At 41.9% G+C, this 12500-nt stretch overlaps 1 protein-coding gene across 1 annotated transcript in view; it reads right to left on the bottom strand.

Moving 5' to 3' along the window:
- Nucleotides 1-2494: 2494 nt before the first annotated feature.
- The window catches only part of LOC128685615 (protein turtle homolog A-like), an 895009-nt gene continuing 885003 nt past the window's right edge, over nucleotides 2495-12500 (bottom strand). Inside the window, exons 10-12 of the mRNA XM_070088010.1 lie at nucleotides 7871-8051; nucleotides 6421-6690; nucleotides 2495-2626 (exon numbers count right to left, since the gene is read on the bottom strand). Coding sequence (XP_069944111.1) covers nucleotides 2583-2626; nucleotides 6421-6690; nucleotides 7871-8051 — 495 coding nt within the window. The 3' untranslated portion in view covers nucleotides 2495-2582. The remainder of the gene's footprint in view (nucleotides 2627-6420; nucleotides 6691-7870; nucleotides 8052-12500) is intronic.

The following is a 12500-nucleotide window of genomic DNA, read 5'->3' as shown; positions in this document are numbered from 1 at the left end:
TAAGGAGAATGGAACAACGAATAGGCAATCTGGACACCCACGATGCCTTGTACCTTCTCACAAAGTGCTTGAGTCTGCCCAGGTTGACATATTTCCTAAGATGTGCACCTTCATATGATAACCCTATACTGCACGAATATGACAGTATTCTGAGGCAGATTTTTACGAAAGTACTTAACCTTACTCTAGAAGACGGGCAATGGAACCAAGCTACACTTCCAGTCAGACTAGGAGGCATTGGTGTCCGCAAGTCATCACAGATTGCGTTACCTGCTTTTCTGTCCTCGTGTATTGCATCCAGAGAGCTTGTAGCAGTGATTCTCCCTGAACATCTTAGGGACAAGACTGGAGTCCAGGACCAAAAATTCATTGACGGAGCAATGATCTGGGATAATCTAACGGGCTCTGAAACCAGACCTGCTCCCCCCAACAACTACAAACAATCGCACTGGGAAGGTCCAATAGTGGAAAATATAGCCTCAACAATGCTTCAGAGTGTGTCAGGGAAGGATAGAACCCGCCTCCTGGCAGTGAGAGCCCCTCATGCTGGGGACTTTCTGTTGGCTGTTCCCAAATCCAGCCTTAGCACACGCCTCGACCCACAGACCATCCGCATCGGTGTTGTCCTTCGACTTGCCGCCCCTATTCTCGCCGAACACAGGTGTATTTGTGGCAGTGAAGCAGCAGACCGATTCGGGTACCATGGTCTTGTGTGCCGTAAATCCGAGGGAAAGATTGCAAGACATGAGGAGGTTAATAACATTATCAAGAGGAGCCTCACAACAGCTGGATGCCCAGCAGTAAGGGAGCCACCCCAACTATGCAGATCTGATGGCAGCCAGAAGCGTCCAGATGGTATCATCCTTCAAGCGTGGACAGATGGGAAGCAGGTGGTGTGGGACTATACATGTGCATCTACCTTGGCTGATACCTATCTCCAATACACCAGGGATGAAGGAGGGGCAGCTGCCAGCTTCAGGGAGTCCCAAAAGTCTAGAAAATATGGAGAACTTGCCCATCATTATATGTTTGTTCCCATAGGCTCAGAGACCCTTGGCTCATGGGGAAAGAGTGCATCTAAATTCCTTAAGGAGCTGGGAAAAAGACTCATCAGGGTAACTAGGGATCCCAGGGCGGCTAGTTTTCTGTTCCAGCGGCTCAGTGCGGCTGTTCTAAGGGGTAATGCCTGCTGTATTTTGGGCACACACCCCAGCTCTGAAGAGCTGGATGAGATTTTCGCCTTATAATCGGTGATACACACGTAACAACATGTACCTTACATGCCACCTTTATATCAACAATGTATCTCTTAAATCTTCTGTACCATATTATGTAATAAAATATTCCTATTGGTAAAAAAAAAATATATTAAAAGATGGGGTGGTAGAGGAAGTGGAATATTCAAACGGCTTCAGGAAGAAATCCAAATATTCTTCCTTAAAGCCTTTTTATCCACGTCTCCGAGGCTATGTGTCCCACAATTTACACCAGAGGTGGACCCCATTATATATATATATATTATATATATATATATATATATATATATATATATATATATATATATATATATATATATATATATATATATATATGTATATATATATATATATACTGCTTCATGTTGGCAGAGCGTACATTGAGTGCGACTCCGTGCTTGGGTGACCTCCGTCTTTTCCTCGACCTTCACAATAGTCATTCAGTATGAAAGGCCGGAGTCTCTTCTTTTGTCGAATTTTCTTTTCATTTTGAAGTTAAAAAAAATAGCTAATATCAGTACATTTTTACCTTAATATTAATTTTAATTAGTGTTTGCTGATACAATAATGATTATTTGTAAGGAAGAATGAAACAAACATGGCACAAAAAAAATCCAACCATTTATTACAAATATACAAACATCACTAATCCACTGATGATCTATGTTCCACCCATCCACCCATGGTGGGGGGCAGGGGGTGGGAGGGGGGCTACTGGTGTGGGGCGGGGCGGGGGAAGGGTGAGGGAGAAAATAAGATGAGGGAGGAGTGATGCTGGAAGATAAGAGAAAGATGTTGGTAGTTTGGAAATAGTGGTTGGTGAGGTGAAGAGGGGGGGGAGTGGGTAAGGTGAGGGGGAAGTGGGTGAGGTGAGGGGAAGGAGGGTGAGGAAGAGTGGAGAGGTGAAGGACGATGAGGGAGAGTGAGGAGGTGAATAAGGAGGATGAGGGAGAGTAAGGAGGTGAATCAGGAGGATGAGGGAGAGTAAGGAGGTGAATCAGGAGGACGAGGGAGAGTAAGGAGGTGAATCAGGAGGATGAGGGAGAGTAAGGAGGTGAATCAGGAGGATGAGGGAGAGTAAGGAGGTGAATCAGGAGGATGAGGGAGAGTAAGGAGGTGAAGGAGGGTGAAAGAAAATGAAGGAGAGCGAAAAGTGGTTTGTTAGAGAGGGGAGTACAAGTGCAGGGTGAAGGAGAGCGAAGGAAGGTGATAGTGAGGGGTCAGAGAGAGAGACGAGAGTAAGAGGAAAGGATGGAGGAGAGTGAGAGAGAGGTGGAGGGTGTAAGACAGTGAGGAACAATTGAAATAGTGAGAGAGAGTACACGCTCACATAGCCGAGCTTCTCCACTCAGGTCCCCACATGCTCTCCTCTGCAAGGAAACAAGACATGGTGTTAATTCCATACAAATAAAACATCACACAAGAAACATTTCAGAAGACAATCACAGATTAGGAACAATCTTAAACTAATAAATTTCACGAATGGAAGATGACCTGTATTTAAGGTAGCTTCTGTTATATACCATATAGTTACTTTACAAGATAGGTAAATCTGATATTTTAAGGTCATTAGGAGGTTTTCATTTTAAATTAAAAGAAAAAGGGGATAAAATCAGTTGCTAATTTTTTTTTCAACAAATGCGAAAGCGTGTAAATTTAAATGCAAATTAACTTGTCAATTAAAGCAAATTTGTTAGAGCACACTGCACATCCAACAATAGTAGTACTAACTAGCTAGTGTCATCATAATTCAGGTTGCTACTGAAACGGCCTGAGTGTTGGTGCCACTGCAGCTCTGCCATATCATACGTGAGTTTTCACCCGTTGCTCATCCTTCATGCGAGATGTGTATATCTCTTGTGTATACATGGCGAGGTGGGTGTCTTCCAATGTATACACCGAGAGACGTGTTTGTTTTACTGTATACTCCGATAGGTGTGCGTATTTTAGTGTATACACCGATAAGCGTGTATTTATCAGGGCATATACACCTAGAGGTTTGTGTCTATCAGTGTGTATACTTCTAGAGGTACGCATCTGCATATACACTGAAAGGTGTGTATCTTCTAAAGTATATAGATCGAGAGGGGTGTATCTCTCAGGATATATAGATTGAGATTGGTGTATATTTTAGGATATATACACCGAGATGTATAAATCTGAAAGTATATAAATCGAGAAGCGTATATCTGTGTATATACACAAAGAGGTGTGTGTGTGTATCTCTACATATATAGATTAAAAGGTGTGAATCTCTCAGATTATATACGAGAGGTGTGTATCTCAGGTATTTACACCGGGTAAGATTTATATACCTCAAGGCATATACAACGAGACGTTTGTATATACTGAGTTTACCCTGTTTTAGGGGATTAAAATTTTTAATGTTAGTATTCAGCTGTAATGTAAGCTTCTTGAATCTCGTGTAGTCGATTAGCTTTAATTAAACTTAACCAATTAACTACTCCTCTTCCAGGCATTTATAAAATGTACGCTTCAACAAGGATAATATTGTCTTCTGTTCAATCTTTTACTATTTTATCTGTCGCAACCTTGTGCATTTCAAGACAGGTCGGAACCATTGTCCTCTCTGCAGGCTCCTTAACCAAAAATGATGCTGACCTCTCATGTCTATTCTTGGCAAGAAGATCAAAGGCTTATGCTGTGTGACGATGTATTCAGGGGACCTTTGATGCTTGAATGTTTCATCGTTCAGTTTCCTGAGGATCTTTGACTTTGGCGGACACTGTAGATTCTTGACCATTTCCTTTATGCTACGTATGAATTCACAGGGAGAAAATTAAGCAGAAAATAAGTAGACTACACACGTTTTCAAGAGGGTATGGGACAAGTTCCTGACGACTTGAACTGTGATATTTATGTCGAACAGTGTTCAGAACGCACCATCAGTCTCATTGATCACTTTGTCAGCAGGGAGGTGTGACTGCTGGTCGGATCGAAGGGACGTTGATTACCAGAACCATCTGTATACAAAAGACTTATATGCAATACCGTGCATTTCGGCTTACATTTGAGACCGAAGTATATACCGATCTTCTCTTCTGTTTTATTTTCTACCGTGTGAGTTCGTTTGTTTACATCAGCTTGATTTTGGCCTCGACGCGGGGATCACAGTGCGTCAGCCCCACTTAATGTTAGGAGAAGAACTAAAGGTGAGAACGTAAGGCATTTGTTGCAGCGTCCCCAGTAGTCTCTTCTGCTCTAAGGATGCACCTACATGACTCTTCTCGCTGCATTAATAGCAATATATACTTAACATATCTCGTGTGTTCACTTAGTGTTGAATGAAAAAATCAGCAGTTTTCCAGTTTGTTGAAGTTCATAACTATAAATAACTGGATACATGCTTCATTATTTATAGACCATGATGTGTATCCAGATGGCGGACTGTCCGGAGCAGTGAATAAAAGATACACGTTGCATAACAAGCTTCAGTTGGGACACATGTGCAACGTGTCTTCTTTTCTTCAGAACAAACTTAAGAAGCGCCTGTGTCTCCTTCCTTTCCTTACAGTTTGTGTAGGGCTGTTTATTTGAGGAACTGGAGCTGTGTGTGTTTGTGTCTCTTTTCTTGGATCTGAATGACCCCTCAAGACACGTCGTTTTGTAGACTTTTTTTTAAGACTTGATTTTTACCACTAGCTTGCCCTCTGATATACATTGGGTCGAGGCAGATGACGCTGCCAGTGAGTCCGGTACTCAACAGTTGTCGCAACTAGTGAGAAGGTTTTTTTTTGAGATATTTTATCACAAAAGAGCTTTGCTCAGTTGATTTCTTCGTGAGATGGATGTGTATGTTGTACGCTCATTCATTTTTTTGGCGGGATGATTTTTTTTATGTACTAATTTCCATAATTAGGTTGATTTTGTGAGGTGATTATCATTACATCTCTGTCACAAACACTAAACCAAACCAAACGCGCCACTTCCAAACGCAAACATAAGTAAAACGTACCACTTAAAATAAAAATTCTGTGTCCATAAAGTACATCATTTCATATACAAACACTATCATTATATCCCAACCACTTCAACACAAGCACTTGTAGCATAAACCAACCACGGAACTTGAAGCACAAGCCCCTACAACCACATAATCACCACACAACTTAAAACCATCCACCCTCAACGCAAACACGTGAAAGACGGAGAAATAAAGATAAGCGAACAGGGAAATAGCCACAAAGGTAGACACAGAGAGAAACAGAGAAAGACAGAGAGATGGCATCTCCTGGCACTGAGGTGGGTTCCTCTCGAGGCTATCCTCGTGTCGACCCAGGACCTCACTGTCACACTCAGGCTTGGGCTCCAGTGTTTGTGAAGGAGTTGCTCCCTTTAGGGGCCAAGAGGAGTGTGTCAATGTCTTATTATAATTACTGGAGCAGAGTTATTCTCGTGGTGTTGTATTCAGTAGTTAATTTGTCATGGGTATGCGTGTGTGTGTGTGTGTGTGTGTGTGTGAACACAGAGTTGTTACTTTATTAAAAGTTGAGGAAGAGAGGAAAGAAAAGAAGGGAGAAGAACGAGGGAAAATTACTGAGGAGAAACAAAATAATATATTGTATGTATACAATATATTGTATGTATACAATATATTGTATGTATACAATATATTGTATACATACCCTGGAACCTGTAGTCTAGTGTGGATGTGTATAAGCTGTATATGTTTACACGAGTGTGTGTATTAATATAGCTGTGTGTGTGTTTATGTTTCGTCTAGTGTGGTTTCTTCTAGTGTTGTTCCAGCAGTATTAACATCAAGGGTTTTCTTTTGTGTCTTCCTTCAAGAAGAGTGTCTTGATGTTTCTGAACTCTTGATCCAAGGAAATGGATATACCCTTTTCTTGCTCGAGTCAAGCCTGATTGCTTCCTCATTCCCAGTGCTGTATAGACCTTAATAATAATAATAATAATAATAATAATAATAATAATAATAATAATAATAATAATAATAATAATAATAATAATAATTATAATAATAATAATAATAATTACTATTTAGCGTTGTTTCTCAGATTTCTGTTACCCCTTCTTTCCCTCTCCTTTCCTTTCCCTCCCACCCCTTCCATCCTTCTCCTTCGATCCCTCTCCTCCATCTCTTTAGTCTTGTGTTCTCCTCTCCACCCCCTCCTTCACTCACCTGAGGCAGTGGTGATGAGGGAGGCGTGATGGGGGTGGTGGTGGGGGTGATGCAGCTGCTGTTCCTCCAGGCTGTTGCTGTTGCTGATGCTCTCACTGGTTTCCGCAGCAGCTCTCCGCCTTGCCCAGGCTCTCACGCCCACGGCCACTAACAGCATCAACACTACGCCTACGCCGCCCACTCCGCCCACCACTTCCCACCCGAGTGCGTCCAGCAGGTCGTTGGCGTCGGGGTAGGTTTCCGTGGGCGGTGGGCGTGTGGGTGGTGGAACTAAGTTGGGGAGAATTGTTTATATTAATATTACCTATTAGCAGCTAATTTGTACCATTTATCTAATGTCACCGATTTAGTGCCGTTTACTCGGTACATCTATTTACTAAAATCTTTCCAATACCATCTATGCAGTACGATCTATCTATTACTATTTCTCCATTAATCATCTATCAGTACAGTCTATTCAGTAAAATAATATACATATTTACACACACACACACACACACACACACACACACACACACACACACACACACACACACACTTTCAGAATTCATTCTTAGGTTGAACAAGTAGATTGTGCTAGTTTAGTACGGATGTTGTATGATTTTTCTCCATGTTCATTTATTATACTTTGGAAATTCCGAGAAGGACTGCCAATACATCTTTCAGTACAGTTAGAAGAAGCAACTTGAAGAATGATGTTTATACATAGAGGTAAGCTAAATAGATCCTTATATCTAAAATGCTCATCAATAGTTAAAGAATTAACATAGACAATTTTAAAGATAATTTGTGGATAACTTATACTTAAGAGTTTTAAACTGTCCATAGAAAGTGAGTTTAATATAGTGAACGTCTTTAGGAACTGTAGTCTTAGATATATGAGGTGGGTGTCAGGGTGTGTGGATGTTGTGGTGCTGAACACTGGAGTGTAGCATTGGATGGCAGGTTGTGATGCTGAACACTGGAGTGTAGCATTGGATGGCAGGTTGTGGTGCTGAACACTGTAGTGTAGCATTGAACGGCAGGTTGTGGTGCTGAACACTGTAGTGTAGCATTGAACGGCAGGTTGTGGTGCTGAACACTGTAGTGTAGCATTGGATGGCAGGTTGTGGTGCTGAACACTGTAGTGTAGCATTGGATGGCAGGTTGTGGTGCTGAACACTGTAGTGTAGCATTGAACGGCAGGTTGTGGTGCTGAACACTGTAATGTAGCATTGGATGGCAGGTTGTGGTGCTGAACACTGTAGTGTAGCATTGGATGGCAGGTTGTGGTGCTGAACAGTGTAGTGAAGCATTGAACGGCAGGTTGTGGTGCTCAACACTGGCGTATAACACTGGATGGCAGGTTGTAGTGTTTACATGTCAGGTGTGACATGAGGGGTGGCAGGGTGTTGTAGTAACTCACGGGTGAAGTGTGGTACTGTGAGTGACAGGGTTCTGTGGTACTCACCGGTGAAGTGTGGCACTGTGGGTGGTAGAGTGCGTGTGTACATGTAGAGGGGCGTGGAGCGGGCATGGGGCGTGGCAGTGTACAGGACCAGTCGTAGTTGCGTTGAGGGAGGTAATCCTCGAACTGAGAAGTGAGGTCGACCTTCACTAACATTGGCCACAAGAGTGTCACCAGACCACACCTGCATCAGGGCAGAGATGTAAAGTGGGGAGTGGCGAAGTGAAGGACAAGGATTATAGTGAAGGTAGTCTTGATGTATACAAATTGAGGGCAGATATTAATGTAGGGGATACAAAAGGAAAACACTAAGTAATGCATAAAACTTGGATAAATTCTGGTTTGGACATGACACAGGAAAATACTGCCTTGGTAATACATTTGATGAATGGAATAATTTACTGTGTAGCGTTATTGAAGTTAATAATACCTCAGGTGGCTTCAGCAATGTGTTAGACAAATAAAGAATGAAAAGGTTTGAGTACCTGTCTAGCATGGGCCAGTAGGCATACATCAGTGCTTCTATATTCTTGTTGTATTATGCTCACAAGACAGCGGCAAACCCACATGGGTCATACCGCGCCCATGCAGTAGGTGCCTCAAAAGGTGTGTGGAGGGGAAGGTGTGTGGAAACAGTGGAATAGTCAAAGCCGGTTAGGTTAGGTAAGGCTTGTCAGGAAACAGGAAAAGTATTTCCTGGCGTGGGTCTTAGTCATCGTTTATAACAAGAGATGCCAAGCAGTGCTGATCCTTTTCAAATCACTTGTTCTCTCTAGGCTTGAATATTGCTGTACATTAACATCTCCGTTCAATGCAGATGAAATTGCAGATCTAGAGAGTGTACAGAGTATGTGTGTATAATGTTCGCCAAGACCGTAGTCCTGGCACGGGTCTCAATCTTGCGATGACCCGTCTCTGGCTCTCGAGGGAGAAACTCGAGTGTACAGAGAACCTTTACTGCACATATAAGTTCTGTCAAACACCTCAACTACCGGGAACGCTTGGAAGCACTTGACTTGTACTCGGTGGAACGCAGGCGAAAGAGTGATATCATAATCTACACTTGGAAAATCTTAGAAGGAATAGTCCCGAATCTGCGCACGAAAGTAAAAGACTGGGCAGACGGTGCAAAATACACCCAATGAAAAATAGGTGTGCCATTGGTACACTAAGAGAAAATACCATAAGTGTCCGGGGCCCAAGACTATTCAACAGCCTCCCACCATGCATAAGGGGAATTGGCAATAGGCCTCTGGCTGCCTTCAAGAGGGAGTTGGACAGATACTCAAAGTCGATGCCGGATCAGCCGGGCTGTAGTTCGTACGTTGGACTACATGCGGCCAACAGTAACAGTCTGGTTGATCAGGCCCTTATTCACCGGAAGCCTGGTCGTGGACCGGGCCGCGGTGGCGTTGATCCCCGGAATACTCTCCAGGTAGACTCCAGGTAGGCAGACCCGCAGCTAGAGCTTTGGATCATCTGATCAAGGCCTTCCGCTGGCTTAGCGGTTCACCCCTTTAAAAATTATGGTTAGGTTTGTTATCCAAGCCAGGATGGAGTGAGCGTGAGGGTAAGTTAAGGCGAGGCATCCTGAGAGATACTGATGGGAGAGGAGAGAAGTGCAGCAGAGTTAAAGATTATTTTTGCGTAACTGCATAATCAGCAAACTATTTTTTTTCTTTTCTTAGACTGTATTTGTCTTTAGTACTGGTGTTTTTTGTGATCTGTCTTCTAGAAATTTTGATTTACATTTCCATACCTTATCTTTTACAGCTTCTGACTTCATTTTATAGGCTATCATTTCGTGGACACTTTTTTTTTTAAGGCTATTTCTCCATCGACGCTTTTTTATAGGCTATTACTCCATGGACACACTTTCTGTGCTGAGTATACTCATGGTTATTTTGCATTAATTTTATAACTATGGCATTCCATGAATCAAGTCCCGTCCTGAGTACAGGGAGATAGACGCTGCCATTGTATCTGACGATGTCTGGGAGTCGTGGTAATATCAGTGATATACTTTGAAAGTGGGGTCCGATATATTAAAAATCAGTCAGTGTTGTTTACTTTTCTTATTCTCAACTGACATGCGAAACTTAGATACATATTTTTTTTTTTTAAGTTTCCCTCGAATCTTTGACGTGGTGGGTGTGTGTAGCTGCTGTTGAGTAAAGAACCAGTGTTGCCCTGCCTCTTCCTTTGCATTTTACGTACGAGAAAACAGTCAAGTTTTTCTTAATTTCTTGAATTTATTTTTGTTCCTTTTTGTGTTTTCTTACAGGTAAAAGTTTTACTTTTTGCTCAGTTGCTTCACTCTTCATCTCCTAAGATTTTTCCCTCTTCTGTCAGTTAATATCTCGTCAGTAATTCACTTTATATTTTTATGTACTCTTCTGCGTCTTTCTGGTATATTTGAACTTCTTTGTATCCTTTACACAGAGAAAATATTTCAGACAGTTTCTCAGTACCTTGACATTTAAAATTTTTTCAAACATTAGTTTGAAGTTTTCATGCTTAGAGTTTTTTTTCGGAGAATATGGGATAATTCCTCGTTTTTGCCGCAGCCAGTAAACATAGTGTTGAACTTATACTTACTAAACATTACTTGTTATTGTTCTGCACCGTGACTGTTCTTCACTATCGTCGGCAGAACAACACTCGGTTCTGTCATTTCCACTACAGTGCTGTCGTCTGCCATTGTCCACAAAAGTACTGGTAGGTTAAAATTTCCAAGGGAATAATATTAAGTGCTGCATTTTCTCTTTTTTTTCGACATAACTAATCTGCTCCGGGAATTCCTCTGCTGTTGCTGACGGCGCTTTGTGTACGAGGATAATTACCAGGCTTTTGTTCTTTGCTTTGATTTTTAACACTTCTACCGTATCATTTGATGATTTTTTTTTTATTTCTGTGACTTTAATTAATGGCTCTATAACATGGATACGTACTATATCATACATATACTATATATGTTATTTAGCAAAACCTGTCTATATTTGGCTATGTCTAATTTTCTTTTAGTATTTCTGTTGGCATTTTTTGTCTTTAGGTTAGGTAAGGTTCATCAGGAAACAGAACGAGTGTTTCCTGACGCGGGTCAGGAAACACTGAAGCATTCAGTCATATGACCGAGGCCTTCAACTGGCTTACCAGTCCACTGCTTTAAAGATTTATTCGTTTATTTTTTATTTTTATTTTTTGCCTTTGAAACCACATAATGTATTATGGTACCCAAGCCTCAGTATTTCAGAAATTTCTTAATTGGAAAACGTTGAAAGCTCAAAGCACTGCAGCTGCTTACACAATACACAAATAATTTGCACATAGGAAAGAGGAGCTTACAACGATGTTTCGGTCCGACTTGAACCATTTAGAAAGTCACACGGTATTGTGCCTTTTTGTTTAATGAAAGGTTGTTTATATGTGTTCTTATACTTTCTATATTGACAGAAAACGAAAAAGAAAACCAGATGTGGGAAATCTATCACGTGTCACCTGTCATAATCTCCCTAGAAATAAATGGCATAAAATACCGACACAATGGAAATATAAACACTTAAGCAGTATAATGTGGGCGAAACGTTGTCAGTAAAGGATCACATTATAGTGTTTGAGTGTTTATATTTCCATAAGTTCCCTGTTCAGACAAACTTATGATAACCGACCCTGCCTGTGCAAACCTGCCTATCATGACCTGCATTCCTGCCTATCATGACCTGCATTCCTGCCTATCATGACCTGCATTCCTGACTATCATGACCTGCATTCCTGCCTATCATGACCTGCATTCCTGCCTATCATGACCTGCATTCCTGCCTATCATGACCTGCATTCCTGCCTATCATGACCTGCATTCCTGCCTATCATGACCTGCATTCCTGCCTATCATGACCTGCATTCCTGCCTATCATGACCTGCATTCCTGCCTATCATGACCTGCATTCCTGCCTATCATGACCTGCATTCCTGCCTATCATGACCTGCATTCCTGCCTATCATGACCTGCATTCCTGTCTATCATGACCTGCATTCCTGCCTATCATGACCTGCATTCCTGCCTATCATGACCTGCATTCCTGCCTATCATGACCTGCATTCCTGCCTATCATGACCTGCATTCCTGCCTATCATGACCTGCATTCCTGCCTATCATGACCTGCATTCCTGCCTATCATGACCTGCATTCCTGCCTATCATGACCTGCATTCCTGCCTATCATGACCTGCATTCCTGCCTATCATGACCTGCATTCCTGTCTATCATGACCTGCATTCCTGCCTATCATGACCTGCATTCCTGCCTATCATGACCTGCATTCCTGCCTATCATGACCTGCATTCCTGCCTATCATGACCTGCATTCCTGCCTATCATGACCTGCATTCCTGCCTATCATGACCTGCATTCCTGCCTATCATGACCTGCATTCCTGCCTATCATGACCTGCATTCCCATTTCAACCTATCCTTTATCACCTACCCAGAACACCTTAGTATCATATACTAGTGCCAGGTATTTAAAGGCATCTAACCAGAATTATTCATCTGAATGTGAGAAGGCATGGTGTGGATGGTGTCATCAGAAATTTTTAAATTTCTAAGAGGATAAAATTTGAGATGGTACTTTATAAC

Source organism: Cherax quadricarinatus, chromosome 23, assembly GCF_038502225.1.
Source record: "Cherax quadricarinatus isolate ZL_2023a chromosome 23, ASM3850222v1, whole genome shotgun sequence".
NCBI lineage: Eukaryota > Metazoa > Arthropoda > Malacostraca > Decapoda > Parastacidae > Cherax > Cherax quadricarinatus.
Note: the sequence above shows the minus strand (reverse complement) of the source record. Positions and strands in the feature narration are given on the sequence as shown.